This window comes from Leiobunum rupestre, chromosome 11 (genome assembly GCF_980474605.1).
Source record: "Leiobunum rupestre chromosome 11, qqLeiRupe1.1.hap1, whole genome shotgun sequence".
Lineage (NCBI taxonomy): Eukaryota > Metazoa > Arthropoda > Arachnida > Opiliones > Sclerosomatidae > Leiobunum > Leiobunum rupestre.
Genome location: NC_143394.1, coordinates 2448521 through 2467134, shown reverse-complemented (window position 1 = coordinate 2467134; position 18614 = coordinate 2448521). Strand labels below are relative to the sequence as shown.

The 18614-nt window shown below is 35.9% G+C and overlaps 2 protein-coding genes across 2 annotated transcripts in view; one reads left to right on the top strand and one right to left on the bottom strand.

Annotated features, from left to right (window-relative positions):
• The window catches only part of LOC149921095 (calcitonin gene-related peptide type 1 receptor-like), a 317091-nt gene that overhangs the window by 33565 nt on the left and 264912 nt on the right, over window positions 1-18614 (top strand). The gene's annotated exons all lie outside the window — the stretch shown is intronic.
• On the bottom strand, window positions 13689-18466 carry LOC149921102 (uncharacterized). Its single transcript, XM_090163898.1, has 9 exons — window positions 18380-18466; window positions 17967-18170; window positions 17524-17763; window positions 17158-17223; window positions 16980-17093; window positions 16652-16882; window positions 16349-16578; window positions 16132-16291; window positions 13689-13789 (listed from the first exon to the last, which is right to left on the bottom strand). Exons 2-9 carry the CDS (start codon window positions 18163-18165, stop codon window positions 13689-13691), a joined length of 1341 nt encoding a protein of 446 aa, XP_090020024.1. The 5' UTR covers window positions 18166-18170; window positions 18380-18466.

The following is an 18614-nucleotide window of genomic DNA, read 5'->3' as shown; positions in this document are numbered from 1 at the left end:
TACCAGGTACGGCTACTTCGACTACATAAAAGACAGACGATCATACGAGAGACTAAATTCAATGGCTTGAAATGGGTTTAAGTTTAGCAATTTAAACATTGGAAAAATTACTTAATTGAAAGTAGTCGCACGAGTGCAGTGTTGCCAATGTTCGAAAGTAAATTTTCCATTAATTCCTACAAGTCTGTTTAGCATCGCCCCAAAGAAAACATGCCATATTTAAAAAAAATTGAAAAATTAACTTTTTGAAATTAAATGTTATTGAAATTACAATTTTTAAAACATTGTTAGGCCTTACATTATTTGATTCAATCATTAGGAGGCGCCTCTTTCGTGTTATTTCTAAAATCCTAAGATTCAGGAAAATACACGGCTCTAGATAATTTTGAGCTTTCTCTTGATAGTCAAATTTAAAAAAAAACCTAGGTTAAATACCAACAGACATGAAAATTCCCACAAAATCAAAAGTTTTTGAAGAAAAAAGTTAGCTTTTCCTCACAGAGCCCAAAAATTCCCACAATATAAGAAATATCCCACAATCAGGAAACACTGCGCACGGGCCTAATGTTATACTAGGTGGAGTGCTAGTAATTTTGTTACTATAAGGTATATGACGACGGAATAGAAATCACGAACTGCTGTCCTGAGTTTCTTATTAGAATTATCTTAGCCTCGTCTAAGCACTCTTTATTTCTTCGTGTACCCCGGCTTAGCGCAAAAATACCTAGACAATGCTCTATCCGTCGGAAGTTCGGAACTACTCGCCCAAGTAAACCGAACCGCCAAACACTCTTCGCTTAGATTTTGCAACCATAGGCGTTAAAACTGGGTTTACACCAAATATTTCTCGTAATCCATTAGATGTTTTTTTTTCTGAAATTATGAAATCAAAGCCATTTACTATGAATTTAATTGGACAGTTGATAGTTGAAAATATATTCCATTGAGTCGCCATTTTTTCGGTTTTAAGATGGCAAAAATTGATATCCCCCTCTCCCAACCTAAGTACTTCGCTGCGCCCCTGAACATTTCTTACCTCATTTAAGACAAAATGACTTCAATAGTTGAAATTAATGGTACTTGATAAATTCTAAATTATAATTAATAATTAAAATGACCTTTTAAAAATGGTGACAGTTTAATTCTGGTATTTACCCACTTATCGATGAAACTATTTTTTCGTTCTAGTTTCGGTCGGCGGACGTTGAGGGAACCTATCCTCCTAGAGGGAACGACCCGTACGAGCAGCCCTGAATGTTATTTCCGTGAAGGTTGAAATATATACAATATATATATTATAAGTAAAAAATATACAATATATATTATAAGTAAAAATATACAATATATATTATAAGTAATAAATATACAATATATATTATAAGTAAAAAATATACAATATATATTATAAGTAAAAAATATACAATATATATTATAAGTAAAAAATATACAATATATATTATAAGTAAAAAATATACAATATATATTATAAGTAAAAAATATACAATATATATTATAAGTAAAAAATATACAATATATATTATAAGTAAAAAATATACAATATATACAAATAACAAATTTGTAACAATATTAAGTTTCTTAAAGTTGAATATTATTATTATTATTATTATTATTATTATTATTATTATTATTATTATTATTATTATTATTATTATTTTTTTGTAGTAACTTTTTATTTACATTTGGGGGGTTTACATGTATTCTAAGTTAGAGAGGAGCGTATTTACATATTAGTATCATTTAGATTAAGAGTTTGGCAATTTTAACTTTACAATTTTACTTTTTCTTTTTTCTTTTTTTTTTTTTTTAACCAGGATCAATTTCGGTTACATTTAAAGTTCTAAGCTCGTGGTAACAATTTTTAAGATTGCACTTTCGTTTCTGTTTTTCAATCTTTACAAAGTTTTTTTAATTTTTGCCGAAACCGGTTTTTAAGAGATACTGAGGGATCAGTTAGGGTGTTGTTACACAATGACATGGAGTATATTGTTAATTTCGTAATGCTTAAGATTAAATATTTAGTTGACAAATACGGTTCACTTATATCGCATAACAGCCAGTAATTTTTTGTGTTTAACTCAAAAATTGGGTCAAAGGATTTTATAAATAAATTTATGTAACGTAAAAAGACTACAGTAATATTACAGAGAACATAAATGTGAGGGAAAGTTGGGTTTGTGGCATGACAAAAAGGACAGCGGCGGGGAAAGTCTGGTAAAAAATGGCTCGCGATGTCTGGAGTCAGTATTTTTCCGTAAACCAGTCGGTATAGAAGATTGTTTTCCTGGGCGTTAAAAGAATTGGACCAGCCATAAGACCAATTAATTCGGTCATCGCTGGTGCAATTTATTATTTGTGGAATCATAACCTTGGGGTTAGAGTTTTTGAGCACATGTTGGCAATTCTTTTTTTGGTAATGGTTTGAAATTGGAGAGTCTTAGTTTGGGTGGGTAGTACAAAAAACAGTCTGTCTGTACACTCTGTGATTGAAGGTTCAATAGGCCTATTTTTTAGTTAGAGTTTGAAGAGAGGAAATAGATTTAAGATACGTTATACTAACAGTTGGAGTTGAGCATTGGCAATTCTGGGGCTGGGGCATTTCGTTAAATTTTGTTGGAGGAAAAATGTCGGGTCCTAAAGTGTGCCAAGTAGTGAGAAGAGATTGATAAAAGCGTTGAGAGCCAGTTTCAGTTAGGGGCATTTTGTAAGCTAAAGTTTCTATACCGTAAGTCGGGGAGTGTGATTTTGATAAATTAAATAAGAAGAAACCTTTCTCAGTCGCATTACAGGTATTTTGTAGGAGTCGCTTAATGGTTTGGAGATGAAATTTTTTCGAAGTGGTTGTGGGGTTGCGTAAACCGATACCTCCCTCTCTGGTCGGCTGGCACAGAAGGCGAATGGGCAACCAGTGTCTCTTATCGTTCCAAACGAATTTGGCGCAAGACGACATAATACGTTTAGCATCACCAGGCAATAATAAGATACTTGATAATACATACCAAAGTTTAGAGAGTTCATTATTGCAAATGAGAGCTCTACTTCTGTACGATATATTTTCGACAAAGTGCACTTTAGCCAAGAGATTGGTTTGTAGGTTTTCCGTAAAAATTTTGATAAATTTTGATTGCCAGTCTTCGAGAGGTAGTAGGTTGACACCTAGCAATTTGATGGACTCACTTGACCAGGAGAGACCCAAAGGGCCGTCTCGGCGATCAACCCAAGAACCAAGCCATAGGCCTGAACTTTTGGACATGTTGATGGAAGCATTACTTACCGCGCAATAGGAGGTAATTTCGTTTTGGATAACTAAGAAACCTTTGTTGTCGGTAAGAAAAGTTGGTTAGTGGGGAATCTAGAAATGGTGTAGAAAGACTATAGGGTTTTAGAGTGTTTCGACAGTGACATAAAAAGGGCTCAAGAGACAGAATAAAGAGTAAACTAGACAGAGGGTCACCCTGTCTAATTCCGGAATTAACGTCAAAACGTGACGTCAAAGCTCCGTTAACTTTAATTCTGGCTCCTGCATTTTCGTAGCTGAGAACAATATATTTATAAAAGTCACCGGAAATACCGATGTGACGGAGAATGGAAAATAAATAATTATGATCTACACGATCAAAGGCCTTCTCCTGATCTAGCGAGACTATGGCTAAGCTAATATGTGGATTGTCGCTGATGTAGTCAATCACATCTCGTAATATATTTAAATTTGTTTGAATGCTTCGGTTTGGTAGGGAATAAGTCTGGTTTTCGTGAATTACTGCGCATAACGAAGGGGATGATTTTAGAGCGAAGCATTTGGAAAACATTTTGCTATCGTTATTTTGGAGATAGATAGGGCGGAAATTTTTAAGTTGGCGTGGGTCACCTTTTTTGTAAATAAGCGAAATAGTCGATGTTGTGAAGCTATCGGGTAGTTTATTAAATTTTAGTGAGGACCGGAAAACCAAAAATAGAATCTCGCGAATTTTAGGCCACATAAATTTAATTAGCTCATTAGTTATACCGTCAGAACCAGGAGATTTGTTTGGACGGAGGGACAACGCGATCTTGTCAAGGTCAAGTAAAGTTAAATCCTCGTTACAAATGGCTCTACCCACTTCGTCGAGAGTAGGTAGGACATCTATGTAGTTCGGGATGTTTTCCGTAATTGTATTAGGCGTTTTAAAAAGGGTGGCATAAAAATCACGAGTTTCGCGAAGTAGTTCCAGAGGGGTAGTTGTTAGGGTACCATCAGATTTTTGAATCGAATCCAAAGTGGTAAGGCTTTGGTTAGCGTTTTCCAGATTAAAAAGGTACTTAGACGGAGTATTGGAGTACGTTTGGTGGTTTAGTCTGCATCTTACAATGCCCGCTTCGGATCGTTTGGTTTCGAGGGCTGATAATGTTAATTGTAGGAGATTCCTTTCGGAATCGGAGAGTGAGGGGTTTTGAAGTTTAGCTTCTAATTGTAGTATTTCTAATTTGTCGGATTTACTGCAGTTGAATGTGTATTCTTTTACGAAAATTTTGATTTTAAATTTAAATTTATCCCACCAAATTATGCTGGCTTCAGTTACGCCCGGGAACTTGGAGCATTCTGTGTCTAAGAACTGGTTAAAAAGTTGTCCGAATTTTTCATCATTTAAGAGTGAGTTGTTGAATTTCCATAGATCCGAAATATTCTTAAGGGAGATACTATGAACTGGAAAAATAAGATCTAGAAGTACAGGTTTGTGGTCAGAGGAAGTACCGCCATTCAGAATCCTCATCCCCCGTATAAAGGGAACAAGGGAAGAAGAGACGTAAATACGGTCTAGGCGCGCTCGCTGGTGAGAGTTAGACGCGTTCGTCCATGTCATACCACAAACGTTGTACAAGTGGGCAGAGTCATGAAGACACAACGACCGAATAAAACTTGTGAGGTGTTTGACCAGCAGGGGTCCATGTTCTCTGCAATTTACTCTGTCACGGTTTGATTCCAAAACGCAATTAAAATCTCCAAGGACAATGTAGTTAGCGTAATTGTAATCTAGAATGTCTTTTCGAATTTTGTCTAGAGCACTTATGGCCGAAGGGTCCTTTTGGCTAGAGTAAAAATTATACATATTAAAAATAAAATTCGAACTCACTATATTAACCGTCGTCCTTTGGACGTAACCAGGTACAATTTCAATGGTGTTGGCAACAGTAAACAGGTAATTTTGATAACTATTGTGGAGCACAGCCACACCAGCTTGGTGATTCGTGCAGCCTGAGAAATTCAGACTAAAAGGGTGATTAGCGTTAAATTTTGTAAACAAATTACTAGCTAGGTAAGTCTCTTGACAGGCAGCCAAATTAATTTTATGATCGTTTAAAAAAGAAATTTCCTTATTGAATTCTACCGGGTCTCTCAAACCCCTGGTATTATGGGTCATTAAACAAAAATTCATAGAAATATAGAGATATAAAGTGGAGAGATACATATTAGATACAGCAAAATTAGTACTTTTTTATGAGGTTTTCGATTAGAACCGAAAGACGTCTCGCGTCGTAAGGCGTGGCTGTCTTTTGGCAGTCTTTGATTTGAGTGATAAGTCCTTGAATGTTATTGGTATAACAAAGAGCCAAATCCCGATGACCTTTCTTTTTGTTTTTTACTGAAACTAGAAATTCTTCAAAGACGTCGTCGCTCAGAGCTTTCTTTCTTAATGGTGTATTTGGAGAGGTTGTGTTTGTAATGGTAACTGTAGATAAAGTCGAATCTTTTGCCGTCTGTGCAGATGGAGAATTGGTCAATGTAGAATCTACTGGCGCTGTGGCCGGAAGTGATTCTAGTGGCAATTTGGTCGGCGGCTGGTGAGGTGAAGAATCGGAGGGTGTAGGGTCAAGAGACGATAAAGTTGGTATGTCTCTCCTACGTTGAGGTTAAGAGTAAGGGGAAACGGAGTCGACACTGGTTCCAATACCGTAAGGTTTGGTAAGTTTTTATCAGGTAAGGGGGTAATGATATCGGATGTCTGTGGTGTTGCGGAGAGAATTCGCGATAGAGTAGCAGGCGCTATGGTGGTGGTCAGTGGTGGTCTATCTGCGGACGTAGAAGAGGTCAAATTTAGCGGAAGGCTCGTATGAAGTGAATTTTCTTCCAGGCCGGAGAGAGGACCGAATGGATTGGGTGTTAAGCCATGCAACTCGATTATCTTCGTTGGGGAAAGTAGTGCGTTCCGAGAACGAACGGTTTTCCAATCTGAAGAAAAATCTTCTGCACTGGGTTCTGGTGGAGCTACAAATGAAGAATCGGTATGACTCCGTTCAGTGTCCCCCTGAGCCTGGGTGGTTGTAGATTTAGGTTGAGTAACCGAAGTTGCCAAAGGTTTTGTGGATGTAGTATCTTGGGTCTTGTAGGATTGAGGATGAGCGTGGCACCGGTCGGCGGTGTGTCCTTTACGGTGACACGTGTTGCATTGTTCATCTCCCAATCGTAGAAACATCGTGTAAGGGAAGTTCTCGAAATCGAACGATATATGGTCCGGTAAAGGGTGGTCATTGTCGGGAATGAAGTACATTTGGCGAATGCCATTGAAAAAATATTGGTCTGACGTGGCGGAAGTCATGGGTACAAATAAGATGTTCCCTGTTATTTTGCCATGTCTCTCGAGCATCGGCGTAATGAAAGAATGTGGTACTTCAGGGCAGAGTCCTGAGATTGTAAGTTTCGTTGAAGATCTAACAAGGCTTCGGCAGGATGTATGGACGCCTCGAATGTCGAAACCGCTCGCCGTAAGATCGTCGACTAAGGCTTCACTAGACAAGTAGGCCCACACTTTGTTATTGGATTTTTTGTGGACAAAAACGGCGGCGCGCTTCTGATTTAGAGCGGCATCGATTGCGCAACCATAGTCATAGCTGCTTATCTCTGGAATTCCCTGAAAGACAACTGCTTGTCGTCGAGAGGTGGGTTCTGGTTGAGGTATTTGAGGCTTGGGATGAAGTAGTTTATTGACATATTGGTTATTTTGTAGTGGAGGCGGTCGTTGATTTTTGAGATGGTAAGGAGCTAGGTTAAGGTGGAAAGGAGGTTGCTGAGGGTTGTTGTTGAGGCTTTGTGCATGGTTGTAGTTGAAAGGATGTGTATTTATGACATTATGTGGTCGCTGCATAGTAGAGGATTTGGGGTAGGCACCCGTCGACTTGGCAGTCTCAGCGTACGTGGCCATAATACAGTCTGAAGCCACGGACGCTTTCTTAAACCGTTCGCGAATCCAGCTTTATCTCGTAAGATAATAAATGAAGAAATTGGAAATGTGGCGCGAGAAATGAAACAATTCCGTGCGCGCGCGCGCGCGAAATAAAAGAACAAACGTTTTTTCAAAAACCCGTCGGGCCTAAATGGCGAAAAACGGGGAAACCAAATGATATAAAAGTTATTGATACTTGCTCAATTATAAATGAGAAACAACACAAAAGGTCTTTTCGAAAGCACTGATGTATCCAATTCCGAAAAATATAAATTTGTCACCGTAGACAGACGAAAGCAGCTGAAAAATCCACAAAACACGGAGCCCAAAAAAAAAACGCCGTGTTCACGGTTTTCGATTTTCGGTTATTATTATTATTATTATTATTATTATTATTATTATTATTATTATTATTATTTGACCCAGAATTACGATTGAACGATGGTGAGCCTATCCATTGAGTAACATAACACTTTCCACGCTTGTTTCTTACTATTGTCATGGCTTTTCAATTAATTTCTATTTTTAATTTGCCTTCGCAGACTGAAATACTATTATTAATTTATTACTATAAAAATAATAATATTAACGATAAATAATAATAATAAATTTTAATTTAGAAACTACGACTATATAAATAACCCTGCTAACTAACAAAGTAGAAAAAATTAAATCCGGAAAATATTTTAGTAATTCAGGAGTATTAATTTTTTTCCCAACTTAAGAATTTGATTTCATTTGCAAACCGAACTCAAATGAGAAGGAGCTTACGTTCCAGGCAGTATAATTCACGAACTTAATTTCTATTTTCATTAATCTAACCGCGAAAGTAATTATTTATACTATTGAAATCCTCTGGTCCATTTTTAGTTGACGGCATGAAAGGATTTAAATAAATGCTTATCAAACGTGCAAAATTGCAGTCAATCGGAATTTTTACCCTTATAAAGTGTTAAATGAACAATTTTAAAAACAGGTTTAAATTAATTTTAACTTAAAACTTATAAATTATACATTATATCTCTCTCTTTTTAGATAATTTTTCATACTTATTAGCGTTTTATTACTTATGACGAGACAATTTTTAGGGGAGGAGTTACAGCTTAAAAACATTTCATGATAAAATTTTAATAATTGGATGTTTGTAGGCAGATTGACTTTCGTGTTTTCCGACAATTACCGTGGCTTGTAAATACTTTTAATTTAATTGAATTCTTAGAACTTTATTTTATTATAAATTGAATACTTTAAAAATTTGAGAACCTGTTTGATAAACCCTTCGCCATTCGAGCACCGATTTTATTTTCAAACCATTAACAAGACACAAAACGGATTTGTCTTTATTAAACCTTGTAATAAAGACTTGACTTTTACTTCAATCGTATCGTTATGATTCCCAAAATACATAACAAAAAGTAAATGATGTCTCAATTTTTTTATTTTTCCGGAAAATTAACTACACTATTTCTACCCTATATTCCTTTTGAATGGTTTATGTCCTGGGTTTATTAAAGTAATCCGATAGGCTTACTGTTTAATCTTAGGCTCGAATCCTGCCTTCCCCAAGCCCCTGTTTAGACCTTTCAGCTTTTACCCTCTTGCTTAGCTTTAATCATTTCAGGATTGTTAGTCTTAAAGTTTTGGGAGGGGATAACATTTTTACACTCATTTAATTCCGCGGATGTAGAGATAAAACTACCCATCGAAGGCAAATTCTGAAACTTCAATCCAAGTCAATTAAAGTTAGTTTTATTATGTAAATCATTAATTACCAATTAATTTCATAATTTTACGGCTCTGAAAGCTAACGCCCGGAGAGTTAAGTTGGGTTTATAAAGGAGCGAGAAAATCCAAAGAAGCTTGTGCATGAAGCCGGAAGCTGATCTACGCTATCGGAAAAAGCTTTCGGGATCTGCCTCTAATATCTTATCAGATGTAGATAAGAAATAGATCTTAGTTTTTTATATACAACACTACCCCATTTTTAATTTTAAAGTCCCATTCGTTCGATGGGTTTCTTGTGACGTTGATCGTTTTACTGGTGGACTGGTATTTGAATTGGTGGACATGATCTTGTCCGATGGTACCGTGTTCGAATCCGACGTTGTTGACCCAGATTGAGTTGGTGATACTGGAACATCGTTAGCTGACGGATGGTTGCTGACTGTCGCTGATGAATCCGGCTCAGGTTCCTTCGACTGGTTACGAATTATGACTGGCGTTCTATTGGATACATCTGATGACGTTTTGGTCATGAACGAACGTTCGGGAGATTCTTTGACGCCGCTCTCGTTGAATCGAACCGTTTGCCTTGGTCGCAGTTGATTCTCGTGCTTACGTAGAATACGATTAGAGGATTGAGCTTCATACATATTGAAGCCAATGACTCGGACGATGCGACCGGGAATCCATTTAGGTCCTCTGCTGAAATTGCGTATATGGACCTCTTCGCCGATTTTGAAGCGTTGCGTCTTTTCAGCTTTAGCTTTATCTGTTATCGGATAACATATATCAATAGTTGTCGTTACGTTACGTCCGAGAAATAGTTCAGCGGTTGACTTTCCAGTTGATAATGGCGCCCTTCGGTATCTAAAGCCGCGTTCACAAAGACGTTTTGTTGAGGAGAATTCTAAAGTAAAAAGTTCAGCAGTTCACAAAGACTTCCTTTACTCACGCTAACACAGTTTTATTTGTGGCAGCCATAGCGCACCGAAACCACGAGGTAAACAAAGTCTTTCGTTCCCTCGGGCCTCGGACTCCACTCTTTCTCGAGAAAACCATCGTTTGTGTATCACATGACCGACACGACGTCATAACCGCATCTCTATTGGCCAAAACTGTTATGTGATTTTCAGTCGAAGGTCGAAATATCAAACTGGAGTAGATACGGGTTGACCGCCGATTTCCCTCTCGTCTTGAGAAGTTTTGTCTCCGCTTTCGACTTTCGGCGGGTTTGTGAACCGCCGATTTCTAACTTCGTCTTCTACCTTACGCCTTCAACAGAAATTCGAGGGAACCGGTCGTCATCAACACGTTTAGAAGTCTGTTTCGTTATACAAGATTACCTTTTGGTGTGTCATCAGCTTCGGCAGTGTTCCAGAGGCAGATAGAGGCAATTCTACGAGACATTTCATATATAGCAGTCTTTCAAGATGATTTACTGTTGACCAGAAAAGACGATACGCAGCACTTGGAGACGTTGAGCCTTGTTCTTACCAGGCTAGAAGAAGCCGGTATAAAGCTTCGCAGAGACAAATGTCGATTCATGGTGGATTCTGTCGACTACTTAGGACATCGTCTCGATCGCTTTGGCTTACATCCGTCAGTGAAGAATGTTCAACCTATCGTTGAAGCTCCTACACCAACAAACCAACAAGAGCTGCGATCCTTTTTGGGTTTGATTACATATTATTCAAAATTTATTCCTAATATGTCAACTCTCCTAGCACCATTATACTTGCTGACCCACACCGATAAGGAATGGAGCTGGAACGAAGCAACTGAAAAAGCTTTCAAAAGGGCTAAGTCAATCTTGACATTTGACGATAGCGCCTTACCATCCGTCATCAAATGGCCACGCCGAAAAAACAGTTGGTACAATCAAGCGAGGCCTCCAGAAAGTCACGGAAGGATCTTTGCAGAGACGCCTGGCGAATATTCTACTAGCTCATCGTCGCATTCCTAACGATGAGGGGTTTTCTCCAGCCGAGATGTTCCTGAAAAGATCCATACGTACTCGTTTAGACCGTCTGCGTCCGCTACCTAGAGATGACGACGTGAAAAATTCGAAGTCTCAGCGACCGTTTAATTCGTCTTTCAACAAAGACGATCCCGTCTGGATAAGAAATTATGGTAGAGGACCGAAATGGTATCAAGCATCAATCCTGGGACCTATTGGCAATTCAATGCTATCGGTATCTACGGATGCAGGAGTCATTAGAAGGCATGTCAACCAGACGCGGCAACGCCGACAAATTTCTCTGCCAAATTTCCATTTCCGAGACGTAGTAGCCACACAGAGAGCAGACTTTCCAGAACCAGCGTTATGGACGTCGGAACCACCGGGAGACCATAAGGTGTCGAGTAGTTTATCAACACCGATCATTGATCCGAACCAACTACAGACAAGAGTATCTACAAGAACCAAACGAGCTCCCGATCGTTTAACGTATTAGCATAAACGACCAATTTAAGTTTTTTCTTTGGGGAGGATATTGATACAATTTGTATTTATTTACTTTTTATAAAAATATGCATATTTGCATTTCATGTTTTTTTTCTTATATCACACTTCCATAAAACTAGTTTTTTTTAACTAGGTATAAATATATACCGTGAAATATAAAGAGCATTAAATTATACTAGAACATTGGAACCTGACGTTTTATTACTTTAATTCACAAATTACTTCATTTACTTAAAACAATTATATATCACACAATGCTATAAAAAAATTATTGGAATTACCGGAATATTTGCAACAAACGAATTCTTTGCAGGGTGAATGTATTATGTTGGACTGTATTCTCAACAAATCAGCGGGACCGTGTGTACGGAAATGTCCGTTACATTTTGTTCATGTACTCCATGAGGTAAATTTCGTGACATCGGCTCTCAGACTAACTTGCAATTAGGAACGTTCTTTTCTCTCTCTCTTTCTATTAACGTTCTGTTTTTTCTCTTTCTCACGTGTTGCCGAAAAATAATGTAAAACAAATAGGAATTGCTTATATTGATAGGAAATTTTTTAATATTTCTAGAAATGTTATTTAGATTTTTTTGCTTTAGAGCTCTATGTATTTAATAAGTCACGAGACAGAGCGCGATTTGAATAAGCGATAGTTCTGCCGTTCGGGTTTCGTGCTAGAAATTATAGGAAATAGTTACTTTTCAGGTTGTTTTTTATAATGAATAGGAAGGTAGGTCATGGTTGTGGCGTATTTTGGATGGCATGGTACTACCAAGCGAATTTTAAAGCGGTAGTAGAAATGATTTACCTTGACGACCGTGCGCGAGATATACTGCCATGGCCGACTACCATCTCGCGCACGGTCAACACCGTAGTTACGGTGAATCATTACTACTGTTGTTTCAAAAGTTAATTTATTTTTATTTCATGGTAGTATGATGCTCTCTAAAATACGCCAGACCGACGAGCGAATGTCCTATTTATTATAGAAAAGAACTTCAAAGTAACTATTCCCTGTAATGTTCTGCGAAAAACTCGAACAGCTTAATTCTAATGGTACTTGTACCGTTGATGAAAGTACTTGAACCATCATCGACGGTGCAAGTACCATCATCGACAGTCCAAATAACATTATCGACGGTCCAAATACCGTCATCGATGGTCCAAGTACCATTTTCGACGGTCCATATACCGTCATCGACGGTGCAAGTACCGTCGCCGACAGTGCTAGCACCGTCATCGACGGTCCAAGTACCCTTATCGACGGTCCAATTAAGTACCATCATCGACGGTCCAAGTAGAATTATCGACGGTCCAAGGACCATCATCGACAATCCACAATTTTTAGGTGGCAAAGGTCTTGCTACACCACTGACTGGTAACAAACTATATTAGAAGCTGAAAATAAGGCCGGTCTTTTTAGACGGTGATACAGCAGTCCGAAACTAACGCCGAAGCAAAATGTGCTGGATATAAAATTCAAAGGTTCATATGTTAAATTGTACTACCTTGAGTGTTACGCTTTTTTAAACGCATATTTAGTCAACATTATGTAGCCGTAAACTTGTTCGCCGTAACGAACCGGACGCAGATTTACCGGCTCTGAGAACAATAGGACATAACATAATTTACCTCTGTTCGCGAAAAACCACTCGCCGTTTATAAAAAGGTAGCTTGTGAACGCAACGTCAAAATGATTGAAAATCGACTTTTCTCGAAGCCGAAAGCACTGAAAGAGAAAAAGAATCCCTCCGATCTCGCTATGCTCGCTCGCCGCGCCGTTAGCGAATTTGTGAGAACAAGGGGTCTCTTCGCTTAGAGAGAACACGCCTTGTGTAGTGAGGTGGAACCGGCCCAGAGCGAGATACCTCTTGCTCTCTGGTCGAGGTAGCTGGGGGCGGTTCGGGTCTTCAGCGCGTTTGCTCTAAAATCAAGCAACTATTAGCAACTTGAACACTCGCACGTTCGAGAGTAATCACATCTTTTGCCGACCTGTGCCAATTAACATCAATTTATTCTATAATAAATTTACATTTATTAGATTATAAAAGTCAACTCACTCTGTAAGATTTGCATTATTTTTAAATTAAATTAAAATTAATTGATTTAATTTAATTAAATTGAACACAAGTAGTATGCGGATATTTTACCGCTAAGCTATTGACCCTAACGTCAGTAGGTTGAAAATACGCCTTGGAGAAAGTCCGTGTTCCTATACGCTTTTTTAAAACTATAAACGTTAACTTATTCTACAACTTTTTATTTTTAAATTAAATTAAAATTTAAGTGATTATTTTAAACTCCACCGTAGCCAGGAATCGAACCAGGGCCATATCCTTCGTAGTTTCATCTTTTAGAGTTGAGCCATTGACTTCCACGTCTTCTATTTGTAAATAAGTAATATCATAGACAAACCATGGAGGAACAACAGGATAAGTTCGAATTTGCCGCGCTATTTAGTACAGTACGACAGCCAGGTGACGCTAGCATCTTATTTAAAAATAAACTTTCATAGGCCAAAGGCCAGGGTTGTTTTAAATCGCGATTTTATTCAAATGATTTTTTTTTTAAAAATCGTTGATTTAAATCTGTTCCTATAAAAGATTGTTTAAAAGGTATTTAATTTCCATAAATGAGAGATTTACTATTGAATTATTATATTTTAGACAAATTTTGTCATTATATTACACTATTACCTATGACTACCACGATCCCTTCCCCACCTCATTTTTGGTTTTTAATAATGGACTCTCCCAGGCTGAGAAAAAAGGAATTGTTTTAAACTGGACCTGTGGCCAGTAGAGCCTAGGTAGTTTAATTAAAAAACTGGCCACTTACCATTTTTAACTTTCAAAATCAGGCTTTCATCATTTATGGTCAAATTATCTACTCTTCACAATATGTGCCAGGATTAGTAGGTTAGTTATTATGAGTATTTCAAAATTTTGGAGTGTTAAATAAAGAACTACAAATCTTGAAGGGAAAAACTTTGAATTAATTAAGTGGTCACCAGGGTCACTAACACCACAGGCAATTAATTTTTAAACTGGCCCAGCTAATTTTAAAACTGGTGATGGGCCTGTGATAGTGCCTTATTTCTCACACTGTTTAGTTTTACTTTTCAAGGTTACTCCTGTGATACAAATATACTTATTTCTTCGAATAAATATTTTTGGACACGATAAAACTGTCTACTATTGAATATTATTTATACAAAAATAAAAATGATATATAAAGCTTATATAAAGCTTATATATTGCTTTTAAAAAGTGACAAAAACCTAAAAATTAATAAAAAATAAAAAAATCGATTTAAATCAAAAAAATCCGATTAAAATAAAAAAAATCCGATTAAAATCAAAAAAATTTGATTGAAATCAAAAAAATTTGATTGAAATCAAAAAAATCCGATTAAAATCAAAAAAATTTGATTGAAATCAAAAAAATTTGATTGAAATCAAAAAAATCCGATTAAAATCAAAAAAATTTGATTGAAATCAAAAAAATTTGATTGAAATCAAAAAAATTTGATTGAAATCAAAAAAATCCGATTAAAATCAAAAAAATTTGATTGAAATCAAAAAAATTTGATTGAAATCAAAAAAATTTGATTGAAATCAAAAAAATTTGATTGAAATCAAAAAAATCCGATTAAAATCAAAAAAATTTGATTGAAATCAAAAAAATCCGATTAAAATCAAAAAAATTTGATTGAAATCAAAAAAATTTGATTGAAATCAAAAAAATCCGATTAAAATCAAAAAAATTTGATTGAAATCAAAAAAATCCGATTAAAATCAAAAAAATTTGATTGAAATCAAAAAAATTTGATTGAAATCAAAAAAATCCGATTAAAATCAAAAAAATTTGATTGAAACCCAGCAAACACAAAAGGTTCCTATGACATTCCAGGGACCTCAGGTTGGGAGATTTATGTTATCCATATGATATCCAAAAAACAAGAAATGTCGATTTGGGGATGTCCATCGGGTAACCAAATGTCATCAGTATCCTTATCCCCAAGACATCCGGTAGAGGAAAGTTGAGACGGTTAACCGATATCCCACGGACTTTGGAGGGAATTTCATTAGTTCTTATTTTGGTGCTAGGAATATTCTAGGGATATTGGATTTAATTTTGGGATATCCCGTTTTCTCCCAGGTATATTCTGAGAACATTAAATTAAGTAATAAAAACTTTATATTTTCCCCAGGTATGTACATAGTATATCCACAAAAATCCATAGAACGTCCAACGAATATTAAATTGGACATTATAGAGATATCCTAAGCTTTTCATAAATATGCAAAAAATGTACACACGCTTATTAAATTGTTAAACAATTTAATTTTAAAATTCATGATTTAGGTACATTTGCTAAAAATAACGTTTAACATTTTTAAAAATTAATGTTTACATTCAGTTACTAATGAATTATGTACACTAATTTGTAATTTTATATGTTAAAAGAAAAGGCTATAATTAGTAATTAATCTTCAAATAGAGCTTAATTAGATTTTCTTCGATGTGATGGATTCCTTAGATTTCACTCTGTCGGAGGAGTGGTTAAACCAGGATTTAATTTGTTTTTCAATATCAGTAATTGTAGCCTCTTGGAAGGTTTTGGAGCTTCGAACAGTGTCTGATTTAAAGGATAAAAAATTCGTTTTTAAAACATAAAAACAAAGTAGGAATAAATTACAAGAGTAGGAATTAATTATCTCACCTATAACTATTTTCATTAATTTTAGGTTGTTTAACGTTCTTTTCCCCTTTCTTCCCTCCCAGCTGTATTCCTTCGCAAACAGATCAGTGAAGACGTGATTTAATATCCGTTTAACTGCGTCGTACAACGTCACGCCACCAAATTGTTTTAAATAGCACCTCTAAAAATTTAACAAAAGTTATTTTAATATTTTATAATTACAACGAGATCAACTTACCGATTTGTTGACATTTTCCACGGATTTCAAAGATTCTTCTAGAAAATCCAGTTCTGTTTCTTGTTCTAAAGGGAATCCAAATATTTCTCTCAGCTGCTCAACGTCTTCCCCGGATGCGGCAGATTTACTGGCACTTTTAGTATTTTTTACAACTGCTTCTAAGGTTTCAAGTATTTCCCTTTGGTTAGTTTTCATAATTTCTAAATTCCGAGAGATACTCCGTAGCCATGCTATATAAAAATGGGCATTGAAATTAGAAATTATATATTAGATTTAAATATTGTAACCTTCTGAATGACTTACATTCGCTAACAGAAACCATACGACTAGATGCAGATTTTGATCGGCCAATGTCAGAGCAATTCTTTGGAGTACTTGGGGTGAAGCTTTGTCCAAATTTATTTCCTGATTGCGACTGCGAAATTTGATCTGCTTCAGAACATACGGAGGTTGCGTTTGGCACTTTCCTAATTTTGTCTATTTGATTCGCAGGGGTTGATTTACGAATAGGTCCTACAACAAAATCAGTCGACTCTACAGAATCGAAATAAAAAAACCAAACCATTATATTTGACCTTGTAATTATAATTATAACCGGTAATAAGTATAAAAAATTTCCATTTTGAATTACCTTCACTGACACTCAAGTCATCGTAGTTCGGGAGGTTAACCATATCTACAAGAGATGCGTGCGTGTTAATAGTTGTAGTTGTAGTTTTTTTACGTGATTGATCGTCGATCGAATCTAAAAATAGAAAATGAAGTGAAGCTCTTCGGGACATAATTCAAGCAAATTTAAACCAGTTTACCAAATTCTGCCAATTCCACAGGTCTTTTTTTGACATTTTTTTTGAGGCCATTCGTTGAGTTTCCAACTAAAAAAGGAGTTTTTAACATTTGGTTGATTAATTGTATTAAACCTTAATTTAGAGTTAAAACACCTGTGTATATGGTAATATTAGAAGGAAGTAAAGAGGCAACTTTATAATTACACAGTAAAAATTATTTTAATTAATAAAATAAAATTAAAAGGTCAACAACGACTAGTTTCGCCTCTTACAGAGGCATCATCAGGTCTGACCTTTTAATTTTATTTTATTAATTAAAAGAATTTTGACTGTGTAAATATAAAGTTGCCTCTTTACTTCCTTCTAATATATTAAACCTTATTGCACCTTTGGAGGTTGATGAATGAGGTAGGATGGATTTCAACACTGGAAGCTCCGGGATGTTATCAGTAGAGTCTTGTTCTATTTCATCCTCAGATGAGGATGAGGTCAGTATCTTATTTGGCAGATCAGCACTCTTTTTTGATTTTCTTTTTCTTTTTCCGGGTCCAGTCTCGCGTTCGCTATTGGAAATATCGGTGTCCTTTACATACTTTACCATTTTTTTCCAAGCTTCGTCAAACGTTTCTGAAATGATATATTGAAAAGTTTGTTAAATACCAAACTTTACAGTGGTTTTAAAATATTTGAACCAATAGTATTTTTCTTAATTTCGTAGAACCGAAAAATTGCAAAAATATACAAAGTATAAATTCAATGCACATTTGTCCTGATATTATAGTTACTATTGGTCCTGATATTCTAGGATCATATTGTATTTCACTAATTACCACAGCTCAAAATGATTGATATTTCATAAGTTTCCCACTCTTCAGTTATTGGCGTAGCTTGCTTCTTCGCATAACGGGAAGCCACTTTGTCCCCTGGCCAGTAACAACTTGGTTTTTTGTCTCCATTGAAAACCCAAGAATATGGTATCACGGCCACCCCACCGTGTGCGAACTCCACGATTTTGAACTTTTCAAACATTTAAACTATAAAAACAATACTGATTATAAATAAAATAAATAAATAAATAAATAAATATGAATGTAAAAGAATAGTTAAAAACTAAATAGCTAGCAAAAATTTAAACACCGAAATAAATTCATTCATGGATTATTATAGCTTGTTAAATATGAATAATTAAAAGCATTGAGCATACGGGTTTCAAAAAATTAGATAAATTGTAAGTACGATCTACCTTTTATTCAGTAGGGTTATGCAGAAGTCGCATTACGATGAACGTATTTGTGTTTTCTATTGGATATTTCATTGCTTTTGATACTATTTGACAAAGAGGCCACTTCATTAACGTAGATAAATTTGAAACACAGAATACACCAACTTCTGACGATGGGCAAGGTGAAATAAAATAGTCTTTAACTGTTATGAACTTTCTTCCAATTATGAATAATTTTGACTGGTCATCTTCGCAA

Bases quoted from the DNA above. Each gene is read 5' to 3' on its own strand.
- LOC149921102 (XM_090163898.1), bottom strand. From the start codon at position 18,165: ATGTTTGAAAAGTTCAAAATCGTGGAGTTCGCACACGGTGGGGTGGCC. The intron at 16,883-16,979 runs GTAATTCAAAAT...TCGATTCTGTAG, and splicing joins TGACTTGAGTGTCAGTGAAG to AGTCGACTGATTTTGTTGTA. The intron at 13,790-16,131 runs GTGAGATAATTA...ATTTACAAATAG, and splicing joins ATTAATGAAAATAGTTATAG to AAGACGTGGAAGTCAATGGC.